At 37.2% G+C, this 23,943-nt stretch overlaps 1 protein-coding gene across 1 annotated transcript in view; it reads right to left on the reverse strand.

The window, feature by feature from the left end:
• The window catches only part of LOC106803249 (complement factor H-like), a gene marked incomplete at its 3' end in the record, with an annotated part of 39,045 nt that overhangs the window by 11,662 nt on the left and 3,440 nt on the right, over positions 1-23,943 (reverse strand). The window contains 4 exon segments of the mRNA XM_087428470.1: positions 1,106-1,282; positions 1,728-1,922; positions 13,403-13,576; positions 19,325-19,330. Coding sequence (XP_087284596.1) covers positions 1,106-1,282; positions 1,728-1,922; positions 13,403-13,576; positions 19,325-19,330 — 552 coding nt within the window.

Raw genomic sequence — 23,943 nt, forward strand, 5'->3', positions numbered from 1 at the left:
CATGGGATGGGGAGTGTGTGGGTGAGATGTGTTGGGGTGCGTGTGGGTGAGCAGGACCTGCCGGCAAGGCATCTTCAGTGGCTAGTGGTCAGGGTTCCTGATGAAGTCTGCAAAGTGCTTAGTAGGATTTGTGTCCCTTGAGACATTCTGAGCCTGTATGTTGTGCTCCAAGCTCTTCCCAAACCAGCCAATCATGCAGATCACCCCAGTATTCTGGATGTGTTGGGGTAGAAATGGGCCCTTTTGTCAGTGATGCCCACAGCTGAGGAAGTCAAACACTCACTAACAGTCTCTTTCTTTCCCCCAGTGAGAAAATCTTGGGCCGAGTGGATCTCTCTTGGCACTGAGCTGTGCCACTGTAGGGGAGGGGTGACTCAGGTAAGTGAAACTGTACCTCTCACCCTCTTCAATATATCCAATCTGGGATATTTTTGCTCCAATGGTGAGCTGAAATGTCTCTGCTGGATTCCTCAACTCAAAAAAAAGGTGCTCTTGTCCATGGGTCATTGTCCAAGTCAGTGTTCTTTGTGGGGAAATAAATGGAAACTTCTTTTCTGTCTTCTCGCTGATTTCACTATATTATTACATGTTTCTTCTTTGTGGCACTTTTACCATTTTCTTTTTTTTTTTTTTTTTTTTTTTTTTTATTGCAGTAACATTGGTTTATAACATTGCAAAAATTTCAGGTGTACATCATTGTACTTCTATTTCTGCATGGACTACATCATGTTCACCACCAAAATACTAATTACAACCCATCACCACACACATGTCCCGAATTATCCCTTTCAGCCTCCCCCCTCCCCCCTCTCCCTGTGGTAACCACCAATCCAATCTCTGTCCCTATGTGTTTGTTTATTGTTGTTATTATCTACTACTTAATGAAGGAAACCATTTTCTTGAATAATGTCTATCAGTAGGCTCATTTATTTTGCTATATATGTATCAAGACATTTTTATATCCATTCATACACACTTGGAAAAAATTAAAATCAAACAGGTCCATTGGCCAAATAAGCAGTTGATATAAACATTTTGTCACAGGTAATATAGACGAGTCTTAGCAAATCATAAACATGTTAGGATTATACACCAGTGTACTTACTGACACGGATGCATCTGGGAGGTGGGGACCAGCCATTCTCCGTACATGTCATTAATGTCTGCTCATCTGGAAGACTGTAGCCAGAATGGCATTCAACTTTTACAGATTGACCCTGTAAATAATTTTTTTCCCAATATGGATAATTTCCATGTTCCAAGTAATTGAAAATACATCGTCCTAAGGATCATAAAAATGATAAATGAAAAATTTTAAAAACCCATAAATTTGGCAAAAATGGTAAACTGACAACTATCCTTACAATATTTAAATTGGAATAAATAACCTTCCAAAAATAATATAGAATTTAAGAAATACTAAAGTTACTACCAAATATTTTTTAAAAATAAAAAATTAATACTGAATATTATTTACCTTTATTTTTAAATTAAAATATATATAAATAATGTAGATATTCTTATAAAGCCTCTCTTTTTATCTCTCATGTGATTTTCATGAAGAGATCCTCGTGAAAAGAAAGATGTATATTGGTCATTTTGCTCATAGAACTCATCTTTTGGCCTTATTTTTTTCATAGAAGACTCAATTGTATTCACTTAAGTGTTTAAGTCCCTCCACTCTCTGAAATATTTGTATATATACAATTATAAAGAGGTTTACTTACTTTGGCAGGGTACTGCTGGTGACCATCCTTCTTGTCTGCAATAAAGATGACCCCCTTTATGTCCTGAAGGAGTCACAAAATTTTGATCACAGTAATAGTAGTAATGTTGTCCTATACGTACTGGAAAGTATGGTTTATAATAATCTTCATAATGTAGACGTCCATGTTTTATTTCTGGAAAATCACAAGGCTTCACTAGCAATAAAAAAAACATAACAAAACCGGTATAAACAACGTTTTACCTCAATAAAAATCAAATTAGACATGAATGTTTCGCTGACGAATTAGATTCTCTTCTCTTTATAATGATACTCATTGCATTAGAGTTTCTTGGACAAGAAAAGTTATAAAATTCGGATGACTAAGGTATGTGAGGAAGTCCTTGGTAATGAAGACAAAATTATGTCTTGTGGATCATATGATATAGAAACTTGTATGAAAACTCTCCAGAAAGAAAACTGCACAGATATGTTTAATAAAGTCTCCTTGAGTACATGTCACCCAGCCCTGGTGGATTAAATGAGCATCTTGATTGAGAGATGAAAGTACTGATCTTATCACTCAGCTCATCTGTCTTCTTTTCCTTTCTTTTCTATTCTCATCAGAAATCAGAGTCCTGTCTTTTCTTCTCACACTAACTCAATGTAGGAAGACAACGAGTTTTTTGCTTTTGTTTTTGTTTTGTGGATTAACATTCGTTAGTTTGTTTTCTATATACTGCAAACAATGTGAGAAATAGAGTGAAGAACAAAAATTTTCCATTGATCACATCACACAGAAAAACAAATTCTTATTCATGCCTCAAATTAGTCACAGAGCCAAGTTTTCCTTTCTTTATCTCTCTAGAGAAATGAAGTAGGAATATTTCTTAATATTCAAATAGTTAAGATTATGGTAAACAACGGATTGTTTATTTCTAATTTTACCTGGAGAATGAGATGTATTTAAATACGCTTTATAAAAATTTTTAAATGAGGTATAATATACTAACAATTTGTTGAGTTAATCTAATATATTAAATAATTTTAACATATATGTTTAAGTGCTGTGTTGTTTATCACACATTTATATATAACACATTTCAGAAAAATTTGCCCTTGCCATTGGAAGATTTAGCGGTAATCTAACACTTTTAATACCAGACTAGTACAAGTTTTTTCCATGAAATGGGATTCTATTACAATAAACTTTATGCATCATGTTAAAAAATTTCCAACACACACACACTTACACAGATATACATGCACCAAGTATTCATTATCATCTTCATCTTCCTTAAGATCACTGCTGAATTTTCTTTTTTCTTTGGTTAGAGACATTTTTCCAGTTGTTTCTACAGACTCATTAAGTGGATTATGAACTTTGAATCCTTGCAGATACTAATGTCTTTCTTTAACAAGGATTTGTGAATGGTACCTTCTATAGGCATAGATTCTTGGCTTAAGTCCATAACTCTTATCACTGATAAATGTTTTCACCCCTTTTTCGAAGCTTCCAATATTGAGATTAAAATGCTCATTTAGTCTCATTCTTTTTAAGCAACATTCTAGTTTTTTACCCACCAGTTTTGGGGGATTGAGAGTATTTTGTCTTCACCCTTGGATGAATTTCATCATAATACGTCAAGATGTGTGTCATTTAACAATAACTATACCACAAGCAAGCTTGACTCTGGATTTTCAAGAAAGGCTTAAGGAATTTAATTAATTTTTTCATTAAATTCTAGAGGATAAAATTGAACTCTGGTTGTCTGATTTCAGAATAAACATGGTTATCCACCTCATTATGGTGCTTCAAAGAATCTGAAATAAATAAAATAGTCTAGTGATATTTCTCTTCAAAAGGTACACAAAAGGGGCATAATAAAAAGTAGGTGTTACTATTGTCACAGGACTGAGCCCCTTGCTATTTTTCCCTTTGATTTGGGAACACTTAAATCTGTTTTTACCATCCAACAAGATCATTTCTGAAGCAAATATAATATTTCACATATGGTCTGATCAGCATTGACGTCGGCAAGATTTAGAACAGCTTCATTCTAACTCTTACACTTCTACCGGTGAGGGTTGTGGTCTCATTAGCAGTTATGGTGCTTGCCTCATAGTTTTGACTCAAACTGATCACAACATTGATTGAAATAACACTAATTTTTAAAAATATTTCAAACTGTCTATATTACTGCAGCTAATTCCTTTGACTCAAGCCAAGGATCTTATAGTTATCACCACTAAATGTCATGTTATTAGATTCAATCTAGCATAGAGGATTCCTTTGGAATAATGAATCTGTACTAATGTGATTCAGTACATTACGCCCTCTGTCAGTCCCGCTGTGAATTTGTACTGCATATCCTCGAAATCTTAAAACTGTTTGATGACACAAGTGAGTAATGGAGCAGGCCTAAGAACAAAGTCCTACATCTGAGAATCACATAAGGTCATTTAATAAAATAAACTATCAGATAAACCATCTAACCCATATATTTCCCCATCATGTCCACAAGAACTTCAGAAGGTCCCTTGTAGAATAAGCTTGCTGAGATCCAGACACAGTTGGGCTGATGTGTCATTTTCAAAAACCAGCCATAAACATGGTTAAATATTTTCCTTAGCTAACTGATTAAGGATGGCAATGTAGGAGGACCCGGAACTCATATCCACCCACAGGCATATCAAATTCACAGCTATATACAGAACAAATTTCTTCTGAAAAAAACCCAAAAGCTAACTGAGTGACTCCCACACATCAGAGAAAAGCAGAAAAACACACATGAAAGTCGGTAGGTGAGACAGGACACATCTCGCCATAAACCTCAACCTTAGCATGGTGACCCACAATCAGGAGGCAATTCAAAACACAAAGATTTTCCCTGAGGAGTGAAGGGTTTGAACCCCACATCTAGCACAACAACTTTCAGCCCAGTACCTAAGATATGAGCCGCCAAGCATCTAGCTTTGAAAGCCAACGGGTCTTGTGTCCCGAAGATCCACAGAGCAATGAACTGAGACACATGAACTGAGAAATGATTTTAAAAGGCCCACATGTGTGGACTCACCCACGGCGGGACTCAGTGCAGAGGAAGGCAACTGAAAAGTACCCAGAGCTTCTGTGGAAGAAGCTTATTTGCCTATCATAAAGCATGGGCCTGAGGAGCAGGAATTTAAATTAACTCACATCTAGTAGCCTACTTAAATACTCTCCAAAGATGAAGGCCAGTGGATGCCATCTTTGTGCTCTTCCTCAGTCTCATGCCAGATCACCAGCATCTCCCAGAAAGGAGCTTGTACTCTTCTTTGACACTCTGATTTTTGTGGCTGGCACCCAGGAGATGCTTCTAGATTGCTTGGCTCTGCTGGTCAGGAAGGCTTACACTTGCAGGTTCCAAAGGACTGTAACAAATGGAGAAAGAGTTTTTCACAGGCTCTTTCTCTGGAGGAGGCCGATTAGATTCACCTTCATTGCTGTGGACTGATGGTCAGATTTCTAATTAAAGCCACCTCTAAGGACTGTGTTAATCCTCTCCAGACACCTTGGAATGTGGTGCTATCTTCACGCTTTCCATCTGCCATGCTCCAGAGCACCGTTAACTCCCCAATGGGAGCTGGTACAAGTGTCTGGTTCCCAGTTTTTACGTCTGGTGCACAAGATTTGGCGGCTGCCACCAAGGGGATGTTCCTTGCTCACATAGCTTTAGTAGCCAGTGGGGCTTGTGGTCATGGGTCTCACAGGACTATAGCAAATGGAGAGAAAGTTTATGGCCATCTAACACCCACATGGCACAGTGCCAATGCAGACTGAAGTACAACCTCGTTTGTCTGTGAAATAGGCTTATTAGCTTGTCCTGCAGCTTTGGCCTGAGGGGCAGGCTTCTGGTTGGGGACATACCTAGGGGCCTACTAAGTGCTCTCCAGGGACTGAGGTCGGGGGACACCACTGTGTGCTGCCCTTCTGCCTTGCTCCAGCTCACCAGTATCAGTACCCTCATCTGGTACTATGATTTCTATGGCAGCAGCCCAGGGGATACCTCTGGATCACTGCACTCTGGTGGCCCATGGGGCTTATGCTCACAGTCCCACAGGACTGTAACAGACGGAAAAAGCATTTTTAACTGTCTACCAAACCAAAGGCACAGTAGAGGCAAAAGACTGAGGAGTCTGGTCTTACTGTGAAAGAGGCCTATGAGCCTAGTTTCATAGCTGAGGACTGAGGGGAAGACTTCTAATTAAACACAAAACTAAAGGCTGACTGTATTCCTCTTTCCAGAGACCATGGAGGGCAGGTGCTGTCTTCATGCTCTCCATTTACCAAGCTCAAGAGTGCTAGGAGCTCCTGGAAGGATGCTGGTGTCCTGGCTTTTACATCTGGTGCCCCAGTTTTTGTGGCTACTGCCCAGGGATCACCACTTGATTGCCTGGCCCCTCTGGCCAGTGGGGTTTGTGTTCACAAGTTCAACAAGACAGAAGCAAAGATAAAAACAGGTCTTCACTGGGCAATACCCACAGCTCAGCTCAGACGGAGCAGGCAGAAGTGCCCGTATCCCAGTCTTACCCTGAAAGAGGTACATTTGCATACTTTAGAAGATGCTGCCTGACAAGGCTGGGCCTGTGGCATAGTGGTTATGTTGGTGAGCTCCTCTTCGGTAGCCCGGGTTGGCAGGTTTGGATCCTCGGCATGAACCTACACCACTCATCAGCCATGCTGAGGCAGCAAGCCACACACAAAATAGAGGAAGATTGGCACAGATGTTACCTCAGGGTGAATCTTCCTCACTAAAAAATATATTAAAAAAACCCTGCTGCCTGTGGTCTTGGCTTCCAGGCAGCCTGAGTCAAGGTGCTGACTGAGATCCTCCCTTTGTAACACTGACACGTCTTGGCACACCCTCAACTACTGAGAGCCACTAAAAATAAATCACAAAGACTGGTGAGACAATCAAGAGCTAAGACACAGTTGAACAATAAGGTTCATCTCCTATGCGAAGTCACTCTTTCAAGACTGCGAGAGCTGGCTGTTTTATCTAATGCATAGAAATCAAGAGAGAGAGTAAAGGAAAAATTGAAGAAACAAAGGAATATGTGCCAAATGAAAGAGCAAGATAAAACTTCAGACAAAGATCTTAATGAAATGAATATAAGTGGTTTGCCTGAAAAGGACTTCAACACAGTGGTTATAAAGAAGCTCACTGAGTTCAAGAGAAGAAAGAATGAGCACAGTAAGAATTTCCACAAAGAGATAGTAAAGTTAAGAAAGTAGCAAATAGAAGTCACAGAGCTGAGAAATACAAGAACTAAACTGAAAATTACAATAGGAGGGTTCCATATCAAAAGAAAGAATCAGTGAAGTCAAAGACAGGGTAGTGGAATTCACCCCCAATTAGAGCAGAATAAAAAAGAATGAGAATGAGTGAAAATAGCAGATGGCACTTATAGGACAACATAAAGCAGACCATCTTTCACATTATAGGAGTCCCTGAGGGAGAAGAGAAAGAGAAAGGGGCAGAAAACGTAGAAGAAATGATGGTCAAAAACTTCCCTACTCTGGGGAAGGAAATTGTATTCAGATTCAGGAAACACAGAGAGTTCCAAATAAGTTGAATGCAAAGAGAACGACACCAACACACATTAGAGTTAAAATGTCAAAAGATAAAGACAAGGATAGAACCTTAAAAGTAACAAGAGAAAAAGAACTTGTAATGTACAAGGGAACCTCCATTAGACTATAAGCAGATTTTTCAGCACAAACTTTTCAGGTCAGGAAGGAGTAGCACAGTATCTTCAAACCGTTGAAAGAAAAAAGCTGCCAACCAATAATACTCTACTTAGCAAAGCTGTCTTTCTGACTTGAAGGAGAAATAAAGAATATTCCAGACAAGCAAAGGCTAAAGGTGTCCAGTAACACTAGATGGGATTTCCGAGAAATGTTAAAGGGACTTTGTTAAGCTGACATGAAACAGTGCAAATTAGTAACAGGAAAACATATGAAAGAATACATTTCACTGGTAAAGGAAAATATAGAGTAAATTCAGAAAAATCTACTGTTCTAAAGGTGGTTGGTTAATCCCTTATAAAGGTAGTAGAAAGATTGAGACAAAAGTAGTAAAAATATAACTACACTAATTTGTTAAGAGATACACAAGATAAGGTTTGTATTCTGACTTCAAAGATGAGTAAAAATGTAAAACATTAGAATGCAATCAGACTTAAGTTGTTATCAAGTTAAAATAGCCTCATAACTATGAATTATTTTAGGCAAGCCACATGGTAACGCCAAAGCAAAACCTCTATTAGATAAACAAAAATTAAAAAGAAAGGAATATAAGCATACTACAACAGAAAGTCATCAAATCACAAAGGAAGAGAGCAAGAGAAGAAAAGAACAGAGGAATTATAAAACAGCAGGAAAACAATTAACAAAATCGCAAATACAATAAGTACATAATATCAATAATTACTTTAGATGTAAATAGACTAAATTCTCCAATCAAAAGAGATAGAGTCTCTAAATGGATGAAAAAAGAAGACCCATCTACATGCAGCCTGCAAGAGACACAATTTAGACATTAACACAGACAGACTGAAAGTGAAGGGATGGAAAAAGATATTCTCTCCAAATGGAAACCAAAAGAAAAGTGGGGTAGCTATCTGTATATCAGACAAAATAGACATTAAAACAAAGATTGTAACAAGACCCAAAGAATGTCATTACATAATAATAAAAGGGTCAATAAAACAAAAGGACATGAGATTGCTAAATAGCAATGTGCCCAACATAGGAGCATTTAAATATATAAAGCAAATATTAACAGACATAAAGGGAGAAACAGACAGCAATGCAATAATAGTAGGGCACTTTAATACTCCACTTTCATCAATGGATAGATGCTGCTGAGAGAAAATCAATAAGAAAACATCAATATTAAATGCCAAATTAGACCAGATGGACTTAACAGACATATGCAGAAAATTGCATCCGAAAGAGACAGAATACACATTCTTCTCAAGTGCACACGGAACAGTCTCCAGGATAAATCACAAAACAAGTTAAGTACAGAACAAATCTTACTACATTTAATAAAATTGAAATCATATCAAGCATCTTTTCGATCCACAATGGTATGAAACTGGAATTCAATGGCAAGAAGAAAATTGGAAAATCAATCCACAATTATGTAGAGATTAAACAACATGCTACTGAGTAACCAATGGGTCAAAGACAAAAATCAAAAGAGAAATCAAAAAATACCTTGAGACAGATGAAAATAGAAATACAACATAGCAAAGTGATGGGATGCAGCAAAAGCAGCTCTATGAGGGAAATTCATGGCGATAAATGCCTACATTCAGGAACAAAACATCTGAAATAAACAAACCAACTTTATACCTCTAGGAGCTAGGAAAAGAAGAACAAAGAAGCCCAAAGTTAGTAGGAAGGACATAACAAAAATCTGAGAGAAATAAATGAAATGGAGACAAAGGGGCAGTAGAAGAGATCAAGAAAAGTAAGAGCTGGTGTTTTGGAAAGATAAACAAAATTGACAAACCTTTAATGGACTCACCAAAATAAAAAGAGAGAGGACTCAAGTAAATAAAATCAGAAGTGAAAGAGGAGACATTCTCACTAAGACCACAGAAATACAAAGGCTAATAAGAGACAACTTTCACAATTATACCACAAAATTGGACAACCTACAAAAAATGGATAAATTTCTAGAAACATACAAACTATCAAGACTAAATCAAGAAGAAATAGAAAATCAGAACAGATTAATTTGTAGTAAGGAGACTCAGTTAGTAATCAAAACCTCCCCAAAATAAGAGTCCAGGAAAAGGTGACTTCACTGGTGAATTCTACCAAATATTTAAAGAAGAATTAATGCCAGCTCTTCAAAAAAAGGGAGGGGGGAATACTCCCAAACTCATGGTCTCAACATGGCTAGCATTACCCTAATTCCAAAACCAAACATGGACACCACAAGAGAAGAAAATTACCATCCACAATTTCTGTTGAACATTGACACAAAAATCCTCAACAAAATATTTGCAAACCAAATTCAACAATACATCAAAATGCTCAGACACCATGATCAAGTGGGATTTATTCCAGGGATGCAAGGATGGGTCAACATTCCCAAATCAATCAATGCAATATACTATATTAACAAAATGGTGATAAAAATTATATGATCACCTCAATAGATACAGAAAAAGCATTTGAAAAAATTCACAGTTTACTTTACTCTCAACACAGTGGGTACAGAGGGAAAGTTCCTCAACATAATAAAGGCCATATATGATAAGCCCAGAGCCAACACTACACACAATGGTGAAAAGCTGAAAGCTTCTCCTCTAAGGTCAGGAACAAGACAGGAATGGCCACTCTTGCCAGTTTTATTCAACATAGTATTGGAAGTCCTAGCTAGAACAATTAGGCAAGAAAAAGAAACAAAAGCATCCAGTTTGAAAAGGAAGAAGTAAAACTGTCATTATTTGCAGATGACATGGTGTTATATTATAGAAAACCCCAAAGAATTCACCAAAAACCTGTTTGAACTAATAAACAAATTTGGTAAAGTTACAGGATACGAAACCAATATATAAAAATCTGTTGCACTTCTATAAGCTAATAATGAAATATCAGAAATAGAAATTAAGAAAACAACCTCATTAACAATTGCATCAAAAGAATAAAATACCTAGGAATAACTCCATCCAAAGAGGTGAAAGACCTATATACTGAAAACTATAAGAAAATGATAAAAGAAATGGAAGAAAACACAAACAGAAAGATATTCCATGGTCATGGATTGGAAGAATTAGTATTGTTAAAATGGCCATACTACCCAACGCAATCTACATATTCATAGTAAAACCTTTCAAAATTCCAAGGCATTTTGCATAGAAATAGAGCAAACAATCATGAAATTGTCCAGAACCACAACAGTCCAAAAAGTGAAGGTAATCTTAGGGAAGAAGAACAAAGCTGGAGGATTCCTGCTGCCTGATTTCAAACTGTAATTCAAAGCTATAGTAATCAAAACAGTATGATATTGGCATGAAAACAGACACATAGAACCCAGAAATAAACTCACACCTATATGATCTATTAATTCATGAGAAAGGACCCAAGAATATATAGTAGGTAAAGGACAGTCTTTTCAATGAACAACATTGGGAAACTGGACAGCCACATGCGAAAGAACGAATCTGGGCAAAACAAAACTAACTCAAAGTGGATTAAAGATTCGTACTAAGACCTGAAACCATAAAACTCCAAGAAGAAAACAGAGGGTAAGGTCCTTCACATCAGTCGTGGAGATGATTTTTCAATTTGACATCAAAAGCAAAGGCAACAAAAATGAAAATAAACAAGTGGGACTACATTAAACTAATAAGTTTAGGAAACTTCTGCACATCAAAGGAAAGCTTCAACAAACGAGGTTCTCCCTGCCAAATGGGGGAAAACGTCTGCAAATCATATATCTAATTAGGGATTAATATCTGAAATATGTAAAGTACTCATAACTCAATAGCAAATAAAACAACCCATCTATTTCAAAAATAGCTGGAGGATCTGAACAGACATTTCTCCTAAGAAGCCATCCAGATGGCCGACACGTACATGAAAAGATGCTCAACATCACTAATCATCAGGGAAATGCAAATCAAAACCACAATGAGATGTCACCTCACACCTATTAGAAAGCTATCATCAAACAAGAGATAACAAGTACTGAAGAGACTGTGGGAAGAGAGAACCCTTGTGAACTGCTGGACGAAATGTAAATTGGTGTAGCCACTGTAAAAACAGTATGGAAGTTCCCTGAAAACTTAAAAAGAGACCTAGCATATGATCCAGGAATTTAACTTCTGGGTATTTAACTGAAGGAAATGAAATCACTATCTCCAAAAGATATCTGTAACCTTGTGTTGGTTGCAACATTATTTACAATATGCCAGACACAGAAGCAACCATGGAAGCAACCTAAGTGTCCATCGATGGATGAATTAATGAAGAAAACGTGCTGTATAGATACAACGGAATATTACTTAGCCATAAAAAATGAGGAAATCTTGCCATTTGTGACATCACGGATGAACCAAGGGCATTATCCAAAGTGAAATAAGGCAGACAGAGAAAGACAAGTACGGTATGATCTCTACTTACCCGTGGAATCTAAAAAAAAAAAAAAAAAAACTCATAGATACAGAGAGTGATGGGTGGTTGCAGGAGGCGGGGTGTGGGTGGAGTGGACAAAATGGTGAAGGTGGTCAAGTGGATTATAAAATAATTGTCACGGTCATGTAATCTATGACATGGTGATTACAGTTTCATTACTGTATCGTATATTTTCAAGTTGCTAAGTGAGTAGATCTTAAAAGTTCTCATATGAAGGGGAAAAACATTTGTAATTATGTGCGGTAATAGATATTAACTAGACTTGTGGTTGTGAACATTTAGCTATACATGCAAATATCAAATCATTACATTTTATATCTGAAACTTATATAATGTTATATGTCAACTATATCTAAGTAAATAAAGAAATATTTCCTTATATCCAAGGAACACTGAAGTCTGTTTCATACTGATAATAGCTTCCTCTTCAAGGGTCTCATGCTTTGGAAATTCATTTTGGACTTAGGCCTAGAATTAACATTGAGGCCCTTGACATATTATTTGTATCACTACATTTTTCATTCATGGAGTATCCAATTAAAGTGGGTTCACTTGTACAAGGAACTGTTATATATAAAGAAGGGGAATATTATTGTAGAGAAAGAAAACACTTGGAAAAGGGCAAAGGAAACATCCCTAGAAATAAAAGACTCTGTTGAATTGAGTGGCCTTTTGTTCCTGTGATGGTTTTAGAAAATTCCACAATGTCTTCAACACAGATCCTTCCAAAAAGTGAAGGCTAACTCCTGTCCCCTTGAGTGTGCTGGACTTAGTGACTCACTTCTAAAGAATAGGCATGGCTGAAGCGACAGTGTGTGACTGGGTCATAAATGGCATGGAGGCTTCCTCCCCTCTGTCTCCAATCACTAGCTCTGGAGAAAGTGAGCTGCCATTCAAGCAAGCTGTGGAGATGCATGTGTGGTATGGAACTGAGGTTTCTACCCAGAGCCACGTGAGTGAGCTGTCCTGGAAGCAGGTCCTCCAGCCCAGCCTAGACACCCAGGAACTGCAGCCTAGACCAGCATCCTGACTGCGGCACAGGAGTCTGACTCAGAACTACCCAGCTAAGCCACTCCCAAATTCCTGACCCATAGAAACTCTAAGATAAGGCGGTTTTGTTGCTTTAAGCCAATATGTTTTGGGGGAAATTTTTTACACAGAAACAACTAATAAACTAGGTATTCAAAGACACCAGGCTTACCCAATATTTTAGTTCAGATACTAAAATTACATTAGTTAGAGAAATATATATTCATACACACACACGTACATATATATTTGATGTTGAATAGCAAAAAAAAAAGATTTTTTATTTACAAAGATGTGTCTTTGATCCTCCTTAGAATTGGCTACTTTGAAAAGCAAAGGATGTTTCTAAAGCCTCTATTTTACATACACAGTAAGGCAAATGTCTCGATTTATTGTATCCCTAAGTTTTTGTGTTTAAGAGAAAGTAATTTCAGAATTAAGAAGTAGGTCAAGATACGAATGGAACTTACAGCTACATCTTGGAGAAGGTACCCAGCCTGAACTGGTGCATTTGGCCGTATTTCCTCGGGTGGCAGGATAAAAGCCATTTTTACACTCGTATCTGATTTCATCTTCATTTCTGTGTTTAATCCTCTCAGGTGTGTAGACACCATTTGGTATATAAGGAGGATCACATGTTATCTCTGAAAAAAAAAAGGATATGTGAATAATGCAGAAATCACTACACATTAAAATAATCAAGTACATGAATATAAAGAAAGTAGACGTTATATTTTTGTCTTTACCACAGCACAGAATGGCACTAAAATGAGCACAGCCTCATATCCTTCCCCTCTATCACTCATTTCCCTCATTGTATCTCTCATCTGATGTATTTCTGCCTCCTGGACTCTTAAATCCTTTCTCCAAAGCCATCACATACTTCATGATGTTCCGTATGTGGCAATGAATTCATGATAGATCTCTTCAACTATTCTTTTCACTTCCTTCAACTTCCTTGGCTTCTGTAGTTTTCATAAGGACTGGTTACCAATATTCTCAGTCTCTTCTTCCAGAAGTTTGGTAGGATTACATATCCCTGCCCCTTTGAAGTAGACATGGCTATATCACTTGCATAGGACAGGGAAATGAATATGGAAGTAATATGTTTCCCTTTAGGGAGGAAGTTTTAAAAGCCAATGTGTGACTTTTTATGTTCTCTTCCCCACAGCTGCAGTGAGTAAGGAAGGGCATGGAAAGATGATGTCTCTCTCCCCTGATTCTTACAACGGATATAATGAGCAGAGTCCATTCTAGTACATTGGAAGTGAGCATGAATAATAAACTAAAGTTTATTTCCTATTCATACTGAGATTTTGGAATACATTTTTCTTACTGTAATAAGATAACCTAGTCCAGGACATGGAAAACCTTTTACGTAAAGGACCAGATAAAAGGTCTCTGTCACAACTACTCAACTCTGCAGTTGGAGCACAAAAGTAGTCATAAGCAATGCATAAACAAATGGGTGTGGCTGTGTTCCAATAAAACATTGTTTGTCAAACTAACAAACTAAAAAAACAACTCCCCCTCCAAAAAAAAAGGCTGCTTTTGAACTGTGGGCTCTACTGTGCTATCCCTTGACCTAGTCTATCCTAATTTATAAAGCTCCTTCTCAGTCCTTTCCATCAACTTTGCTCTGTCTCAGCAATAAATCAATTAGCAACATTCCTTTTCTAATAAAATACCATTTTTTAAATATTGTAGACATGTAACATAACCATTTATAGTGGTGCCATGTTGTATTTTAGACTAAAAACCTGTGCTGGATGTTCAGTCTTGCCTGAAATCCATTTACATGCCCCTAATTTACTTCCAATTCCATTTCCCAAAGAAAGTGACCCCTAGTCGCCCCATTTTCCTCAAGCCACCTAAGACAATTGCTCCTTCATTAACAGGTAATAAGTCTCTGCATTCACAGAAAACCATTGAGAGTAAACGCTGGGGGTGCCCTAGATTTCTCTCCAGCATTCCTTCAACTCCAGCTGTATTTCTTCTGGATTTAAGCCTCTCCCTTAACCTTTGATGATGAGATGCTTTTTTTTTTTTTTTTTTGTCATATTCATCCTAGCTTCTCTAGCCTGTCACTTGCCGTGAATCATGAACCATTGTTGATTCCTTCCCTCTCTCATTGTGTCAACCACTCTCTCTTAAGCAGATATGCAAGCTTCCCCAATGTTAAACTCCTTCTTTCAACCCTGGGTCCAAGATCAGCTAATGTACTACATTTCTCCTCCCCATCACAGCCCACATCCTTAAAATAGCATCTTACACTTGTTGTCTCCTTTCCCAACTCCCATTTATTCCTCAACCCACTGCTATCCGGCTTCTGACATCTCAATTGTGCCGGACCTGCTCTGACAAATGTTACCAATGTCCTCCAATTTCCAAATCCAGAACTCTCTGTAGTCCCCATGTCACAGTGGCTGGTATATATCATGGGCTCCTTAATTGTTTGATGAACTGAAGAGACGGAAACCTTCTGTGATATTTGACTCTGTTGATCACTAACTTCTTGAAGTTCTCCAATGCCTCACATTCTTATGTTCTCCTTACCTTTGTCTGAACAGCAGTATTTTATTTTACTGATTTCACTTCTAACCGCTCTTCTTCCTTTACTCCACTTATATTTTAGGCCTTGCTAGCTTTTCAGGTCTCATCTCCTACCACTTTCCTGCTCACTCTCTGTACTACCAACACTATAGCCTTCTGTCCTGTCTTCACACAGACCAAGCTCATTCCTATCCTCTGCACTATCTATTCTTTATTTCTGAATGATTCTGCTCTGGATCTTCCTATTGATTCTTATCACCACCTGGGAAACTTCTTCCCTGGAGACCCTGCAGGTATTGTGTGAATGGATATCTAGCCTTTAAAGTTGGTTCCACATGAGTATTTGAGTAGATTCTGTTGTTTTCCTCTTCACATTCTCTGTGTGACTCAAGACACTTTCATGATAAAAAGCTACCACCGTCATGCTAATCACCTCTTCAGTAGGATCCACATCCATCTATCCAACTGCAGCTTCACACTGTTGGTCCATGTATATAATTCAGAGGCATATCCAACTTTTTATGTCAAACTAAAGCATTATCCTTCTCTGCATAGATGCTTTTCTCCTGTGTTCAGCATTTTAATTTGTGACACAAGAACCTCACAACAGAAGCCTGGAAATTTACCCCATGGTCCTTCCTCCTCATCACTCTGATATTCAGTCAAACACCATATTCTAGAAAGTTGTCATTATTGCTTATATATCTCCTCCTCCTCCCCTGTGTATGTTTAGCTCCTAGAGGTATTGCAATAGTCTCTTGATTGGTCTTACATTTATTCTCCATTGTGCGAGACCAAAGTTTGATAGATCTCTATTGCTGACATGACGATATACTTATATTATCAATGATTATATTAGCATTAATGAAAATAATATGGGACTGCCTAAACACAAGGTTTAATTAAAATATGTCTTCAGTGCTTGCTGTTTATTGACACAAACCTCAAAAGAGCCTTAAATGTGTTCCTTTATTTTGTTTTGTTTTTTCTCTCTCTCTTCACTCTGCTATATCTATCATGGTTTCACATACCCCCTGCAGTCCAGTTTACATAGCTCAGTTTTTAGTTCATATTATAACTGAGCTTAATACCAATGTTTAAAGACACAGCTACGAGGTATAGAAAATGTGTGTTTTGCTGAGACACGAGCCAAATAATATTAGGAGAATTTTGTGAAATTAATTAAGAGTTGAAGAACTTAAGGTGATTATTTCAAGCAGTGGACATTACTCCCTTAATAAATTTTAATCCTCTACTGTCATAATCTTCATTAAAAAAATGATGATATTAAAATATTGCCAGGACAGGTGCCTCTATTCAGAATAACAATCTTTGATACTGTCCAAATGTGTGGGGCCACATTTTTTCTACTGTTAGAAACAACCTTAAACATTTAAAATAAGAATAATAATTCAAGGTTAGCACTCCATGTTGTGGCTCACTAGAAAATTCTGTCTGCTCAAGGAACAGATGGATTTGGATCTAATGTGGCTATTAGTTGGCAGGTCTAGGTACTTTTAATTATTTTTGTAAACGACTTATCTTCAAAGACTGTCTCTTATGGGATACAGAGACCAAAGTTTTGATGAATCAGCCTCAAATAAAGTCCTAACACATACAAATCATAGACCATATCAACAAAAATTTAAGTGTTTTATCCAGGATTATTATCTGTAAATTTCCTCTTATTCTTTAGTTCCAAGTTTCTGATAGATTGGGGAAAAACAAGATACAGAAATTTGGAATTCATCGTCCATCAGCAGGTAGATCTTTCCATTGTACCAGGAAAATAAGGAGCATTTTTGATATATGAACTGAGGTACAAAGAGTGGAGATCCTTTTAATAAGAGACTCATCTACATCTAGTTAATGTAAAACGCATTTCAATAGGGTGAAGCATGTTGTAAGAGAGAGGGCATGCTTATCTAATCTGGGGGGAACTTCTCTTTATTTATATTGATCTTTGGTAAACTCTCTTGTGAAAGAAAGTGCCCAATCCCAGTGCATCCCAATTCTGGTATCTCTCTCCCGAAAGGAAGCAGGACCCGAAAGCATACAGTCTTGAATTTTTAAGTTATGACTCGTGACTGAGAAAATGAGAAAGAACTTCTAAAAGGAAAATATTTTATAAATGTGGAATCTTTGGGTGGGTGTGTGTGTGTTGTGGGAGATCAAGATTTGGCCACCCTGAGATATATCTCTTTTCATTGATTGTTTTCTCTGAGGGACATTTAACCTCCCCCACTAACTGCCTAAAGAATTTGACATGGTGTCTCCTTCCTGGAACAGATCTTCTATCATGATGGCTGTAATGATAATGTAAAATAGATGTTACAATGGGAGGTGCACCAAGCCCCTTTTATCAAAAAACTTTCTCTCTCCCTGACCACATTATCTATAGATAACCCTGAAAAGAATTGTCCTCCTGCCCTCTGAAGTCCCAGGCCACTACCCGCCCCCAACACGCTCCTCGCCTTTAGCTGCAATACTTAAGCAAGCAGCTTAGACAGAGGGGCGAGTTGCTCATTTCTGAGTTTCTCCCATGTATACATGTTATTAAACTTGGTATTATTTTCTCCTGCTAACCTGTCTTGTTAATTATTTGGCCAGCCATAAGAACCTTAAGGGAAAGGGCAGAGGGAGATCCTCCCTCTTCCCCTGACAGTTTTGGCGTAGTCGCGAGGAGCAACACTGGCTGGCAAGTTGCCTTCTCTGGCTGGAAGACCTGCCTTCTCCCTGGACTACTGCAGATGATGAGATACGGGAACACCTGACGAAAGCCAGCAAAGAGGTAAGACTTCTTACCACGTCAGCCTCCCGGAATCTCTATATGCGGAGTCCGGCGGAAGGAAATGGTGAGAATTTTTTCTCTTTCTAAATTTAGATTGGCAGGAGAAAATGTTTGCGAGACTAGTTTCTTGTGCTTTTAGTGACTCTTGGTTTAAATTTGGTAGAGTACTCTTGGTTTTGATCTTGATCCCTTTTCCTCCCAGAGTAGTCTCTGTCTTGTTCTGTGTCCTGAGAAAACTTGGCTTTGTGACCACTGAGAATCTTCTCCTTGGTCTCCACCATAGGGAAGGTGCATTTACCGGGGTGCCCCTTGGTGGCCAGTCGAGTAGACTGGGGTTCCAAACTGTCTCTTTGTCCGGCTGTGCCAAGCTCTCAGGGGAGTTTGTAACCTTCTTTGCTTGTTAGTGCTGGAAAAATCCCATTCCAGTATCACCTGCCCGGTGTCACAGATTAGCGGGTCTGTGACTGGAGGCGTCCCACACTATTGTGGGAGACCAGAGACACCATCTTTACCGCCTGTGCAACGAAGGTCTTTACTTTCTCTGAATATCTTTGGGAGTGAATTCTGTGGATCATGGGGGCTACATCATCTGCGCCCTCACCAGGGATGCTTCTGGCGTCCATGGTAAATATTTCTTCTAAGCGTGGAAAGTTACCTCCGGGTCTTTGCTTAAAAAGGCTTATTGGTTTGAGTCACTATTGGAATAAATATGCAAATGAAGATCCTACTCGTCAATGGCCGGACGACGGATCCTTTGAATTGGGAAAACTTCTAAATTGGGGAAAAAAATTGTTTTGAGAGCTCTCACATAATTATTTATTTGGTACCTAAGAAAAGGCCAGAAAAAGGAAGGGAAAAATTTAAATAGCCTTAAGACCTTGACTCAGGTTACAATTGAATTGAGAACATGTAAAAGTGTAAGTGTTGATAAGATTATAAAGGTTGGATTGTTTGAGCTAATTTTATATAAAGAGGTTACATCAACTTTGCCTGAGTATGTTTTAAAATGTCTGACTGGGAATGCTTCCCTTGTCCAAAATTAGAAGACCAAGACCTACTGATAAAAATCTTAATGATAACTATGTTTAAAGGTATAAGAGGTGATGAAATTTTGTAGAAAAAAACTGATGTTATTTCTATTACAGAACTGGTTAACAAAAATAATAACTTAAATGATGGCTAATTTTATCTGATGTCTTATGAAGTCTTGTAGGCAATCTAAATAATTATTGCGAACAACTAAATAGTTGTGAAAAAGATGAATGTTGGATGAACTTTAAACAATAATTATGTGTTATGGTGGTTACAGCTTCCAAACTCTTTTTGGTGACTTACAACTTTAGAGTTTTGTTAAATTTTATGATAAAAATTCAGTTGAGTATCATCATTTCCAAATAAGATAAGATATTAGACATTGATTGCTAAATGTACATTTGTCTACTTTTGGCTTTTCATTACAAGAAAACTAAAAGGTGTTTTGGGTCTATTGGTAAACGTGTTTTATTAAAAGATTGTACTATAAAGTAACATATTTCTAGAAGTTATGAAGTGTTTATAAATTTTCCAAGCCACAAGATACTAATGTAAAAGAAAGTTTATAATTGTTTACTTAGTTTTTACTTACAAATTAAGGTTTCTAAGGGTTAAAATTTCTAATTAGTATATGTGATTGAAAATTAAGAAAAATATGTCTGTGTACAAGGAAAGTAAGATGTATAAAGAAGGAACAAAGAATGGAAATGTTTTGTTTGGTTGATTAAGAAAGATAAATTTGCCCTCAAGTACTAGGAGGGAAAAGAAAGACATGGGACAAATTCTGAATGAAAAAGAAAGTTATAGGTTTGTGGAAGAGGAATTCTGGAAAAGGAGTTTTTGCCTGGTCGAATTGGCTAAGATTGAAATAAATTTAATTAAGTAAATAAGTTTTAATAGCAGAAGTAAGCTGGTGCAAAATTAAAATTTGGTCTTATTTCTCTTAAAAGGATGATTTGCTTAAACTTGATAAAGAGGTTATAAAAGATTTTTCTTTACCTTTGGGTAAGTCTACCTAAAAGACAGAAAAAAAAAAAAAACTGTTAAAATAACTTCCTGTGTTCAAAAGACTGAGGTCTCTCTATTAAGGCTTTTTCGACTGTTAATACTCTGTTTGCTTTGACTTTTTATATTTTTGACAAGCTCCCAAAAATTCATATCTTAAAGTCTTTTTTTTTACTTTTTTTTCTTTGGGAATTTTCAAAGGGCCCTGGAACTTCTCAAAGAAATTTGCTCTCTTCCTATAAGGAGAAAGATACTAAACTTATTAGGCTGATTCAGTATGTTAAATTACATGGAAAGCGTTGTCAGACAAGTGATGATAAGCCTGCTTAGGTGGTATTATGTGGGTAAATGTTATTGATATAGGTGTTTTAAAATTGTATAACATTACTGAAATGCTGATCTGTCCTGATTATCAGTCTTAATTCTGGTTATTATTATTTTAAAGTGTTGTATGTCACAAAATTAACCAAATTTCTCTGTCAATTGCCATTTTGAGGTCTTGTTGTTTACAGACTTATTTCTTTGCTCTAATGCTTTTGCAAAATATGTTTCAACTTCAGAAAAATTCATGGAAAGGATTCTGACATTTACACTGGAACACAGTGACAAACTTTCTGACAAACTTTCTGATCATAAAACTGAACATGGTAAAAAAATTACAGAAATCTGATGGAGAGACTGATAACTTCATGAAGCTGCTAACAAAAAGATTGGGATCAAGAATGGATTACACAGGACTGAATGAACTGATAAGGATGATTATAATTTTTATGATTTTCATTTGAAGTATTGCTGAATTTTTAATGTTTTGTTTTTTCAGATTTAAGGAAAACTTTTTCTCCTTTCTCCTGAGCTAGCTATGACATAACAATTTGGTAAATGATATTTTTGTAAGTAAAATTGAAATATTTATCTTTTTCTTTCTACCTGATCCCAGGATTTGGAAACTCTTAGTAAGTGAGTATTGTTGTTTTCATGGCAATATAGTTATTTGCATAAGTTCAATAAGAATCTGTTCTCCTTATAACAGGACACAATTGGAAACACTGGTTATATTACCAAGGTTGTGACTGGAACATCATATTTGCGATATAACCATACAGCTTTTGAGGAATGAAGATTGGACTTTATGGAATAAAGCCACGTGGAAATATTGGCCTGGTACCTTATGTTGCAAGCAGCACTTACCAGGATAAGTAAAGAATGTCACTTATCTGGCAGGTACAAGGAACCTCGAAATATATTGGAGGAACCTCGGAAGAGAGGAATTCACCCAAATCTGTAGGTATTGCAGGCGAAGTCTGATGACAAAATCCTTGGCTTGACTTTCCTGGCCTCGAGAGGCCTTTGAAGTTCAATCTGAGATTCCTTATAAAAAGTTCCAGCAAAGCAGATTTAAAAGAGCCTATGTGATCAACTGCTATTCTTGCTGTACTTATGTAAATAATTGGGCCAACTTTATTCGAACTAGACTTATTTTGCAAACTAGTTAGTTTTAATTTGGTTATCTTAATGAAAATGAGGGTGATTTTAGAGAGAAAAATTATATTTCAGTAAAAACTATAGTATACATTTGCGGATATTAGATCCTAGTTTTGTTAATTGTCTTTTGAGGTTTTTGTTTTATATTTGTTGACTGGACTGGATCCTGATTTCTTCTAGTCTCCTGAAATATCTGGCTACAGATGTCCAAACTAACGTTTTTGATTTTTTCCATCATTTTCATTTGGAATCACTTTGAACTGAACCTTCCCTTTTTCCTGAAGCCTTACAAACTGAAGCTGATGGACTTGATACAAACTTAAGAGATTACCCGATGACATCATCAGAGACATTTAAACTGCAAAAGATACTTTGATGCTGACATCTAAAATTCTTCTTCACTGGCTGTCCTCTGAACTCAAAAACTGCTTTACAACTTGCTCCAACCATTAACCTTGTTTTTCTTTTGTTTCAATAGAAATGCTTCTATTAAATACTTGATTGCTTGCTTCCACAATATAGGCGTAACCTTGAGAGACCACCTGCATCACCACCTTCTGAAATGAACTTAATTAAACTGATCTATTATCAGGACTAAGAAATGTGTTCGGTGAGATGAAACAGTCTACAAACTCAGCTTCTGGACTATGAAACTTCTTTAAGTTTCAAAAGGACTGTGAAACTTTTAGTTTCAAAGGCAGGACTGTGGGAGATCAAGATTTGGCCACCCTGAGATATATCTCTTTATGTTGATTGTTTTCTCTGAGGGACATTTGACCTCCCCCACTAACTGCCTAAAGAATTTGACATGGTGGCTCCTTCCTGGAAAAGATCTATCATGATGGCTGTAATGATAATGTAAAATAGATGTTACAATGGGAGGTGCACCAAGCCCCTTTTATCAAAAAACTTTCTCTCTCCCTGACCACATTATCTATAGATAACCCTGAAAAGAATTGTCATCCTGCCCTCTGAAGTCCGAGGCCACTACCCGCCCCCAACATGCTCCTGGCCTTTAGCTGCAATACTTAAGCAAGCAGCTTAGACAGAGGGACGAGTTGCTCATTTCTGAGTTTCTCCCATGCATACATGTTATTAAACTTGGTATTATTTTCTCCTGCTAACCTGTCTTGTTAATTATTTGGCCAGCCATAAGAACCTTAAGGGAAAGGGCAGAGGGAGATCCTCCCTCTTCCCTCGACAGTGTGTAAATGAGTCAAGTTTCAAGAAACCTAGGATTTATAGTAACACATATCAGAAAAACAGAGATTTCCCATTGTTAAAACTAAGGTACTGAGAAAGAGTTTTAAGAAGGTGGCTAAGTGACCAAGAAAATAAATAATTAGACGACTTCTATGAGGCAGTCATGCTGACCTGAGTCCTATGTCCAAGTAAAATTGAATCCTCCAAGTCTTACTTTGAATTCATTGACCCTGAATGATGGTTTATTCTAATGTTTACCCTCAATACAGGACAAGGGGTCTGATATAAAATAAGTGGTTTATAAGTTATATTTTGATGATTGGATGGATAAATTAACTAATTATTTAGAAGAGCCTCTGGAAGTAAAAGACGCGGCAGAGTTTAATGCCAGGGGACATGTGCACCCACTTTCCTGGCTTAGGAACCACGGATGCCGTGAAGACAAACAGCTGGACGCCACACACCATTAGCCTTACTCGGATCTAATGTGGATTATCAGTGTCTTGTGTTTATTAACTTCTTTCTAAAATATCTTCTTAACGATGCCTGAAAGTGGAGGTCCTTCAATTGTTTAGGAGGATGTATTTTCCAAGGAGCTCTTTGTGGGCTCGATCAATTTTTTTTTAAGAAAAAGAATAGAATCAACACAAAAACTGTAGTTTTTGTAAAAAAAAAAAATCAGTAAAACAAGGTTTATACCTTGAATTAGGATTTAAAGTTCAGAGTGCTCTTAAGAGATCAGCTGTTTTCTCCCTCCACAGTATGGAATAATCTGTAAAGTCATCCTTTTAGAAGGTCCCGTGACCTCTGATTGTGTGTATGATACATGGTCACTTGTTTCATTCACTACAACAGCTCTCATCAAAACATAACTCACCGGTTTTCTTAAATGTCTGCAAATATCTCAACACAGTTCTTACCAAGCTATAGCTGTATCTTCTTGCA

Source organism: Ceratotherium simum, unplaced genomic scaffold, assembly GCF_057802395.1.
Source record: "Ceratotherium simum simum isolate JZ-2026a unplaced genomic scaffold, ASM5780239v1 HiC_scaffold_51, whole genome shotgun sequence".
Classification (NCBI taxonomy): domain Eukaryota; kingdom Metazoa; phylum Chordata; class Mammalia; order Perissodactyla; family Rhinocerotidae; genus Ceratotherium; species Ceratotherium simum.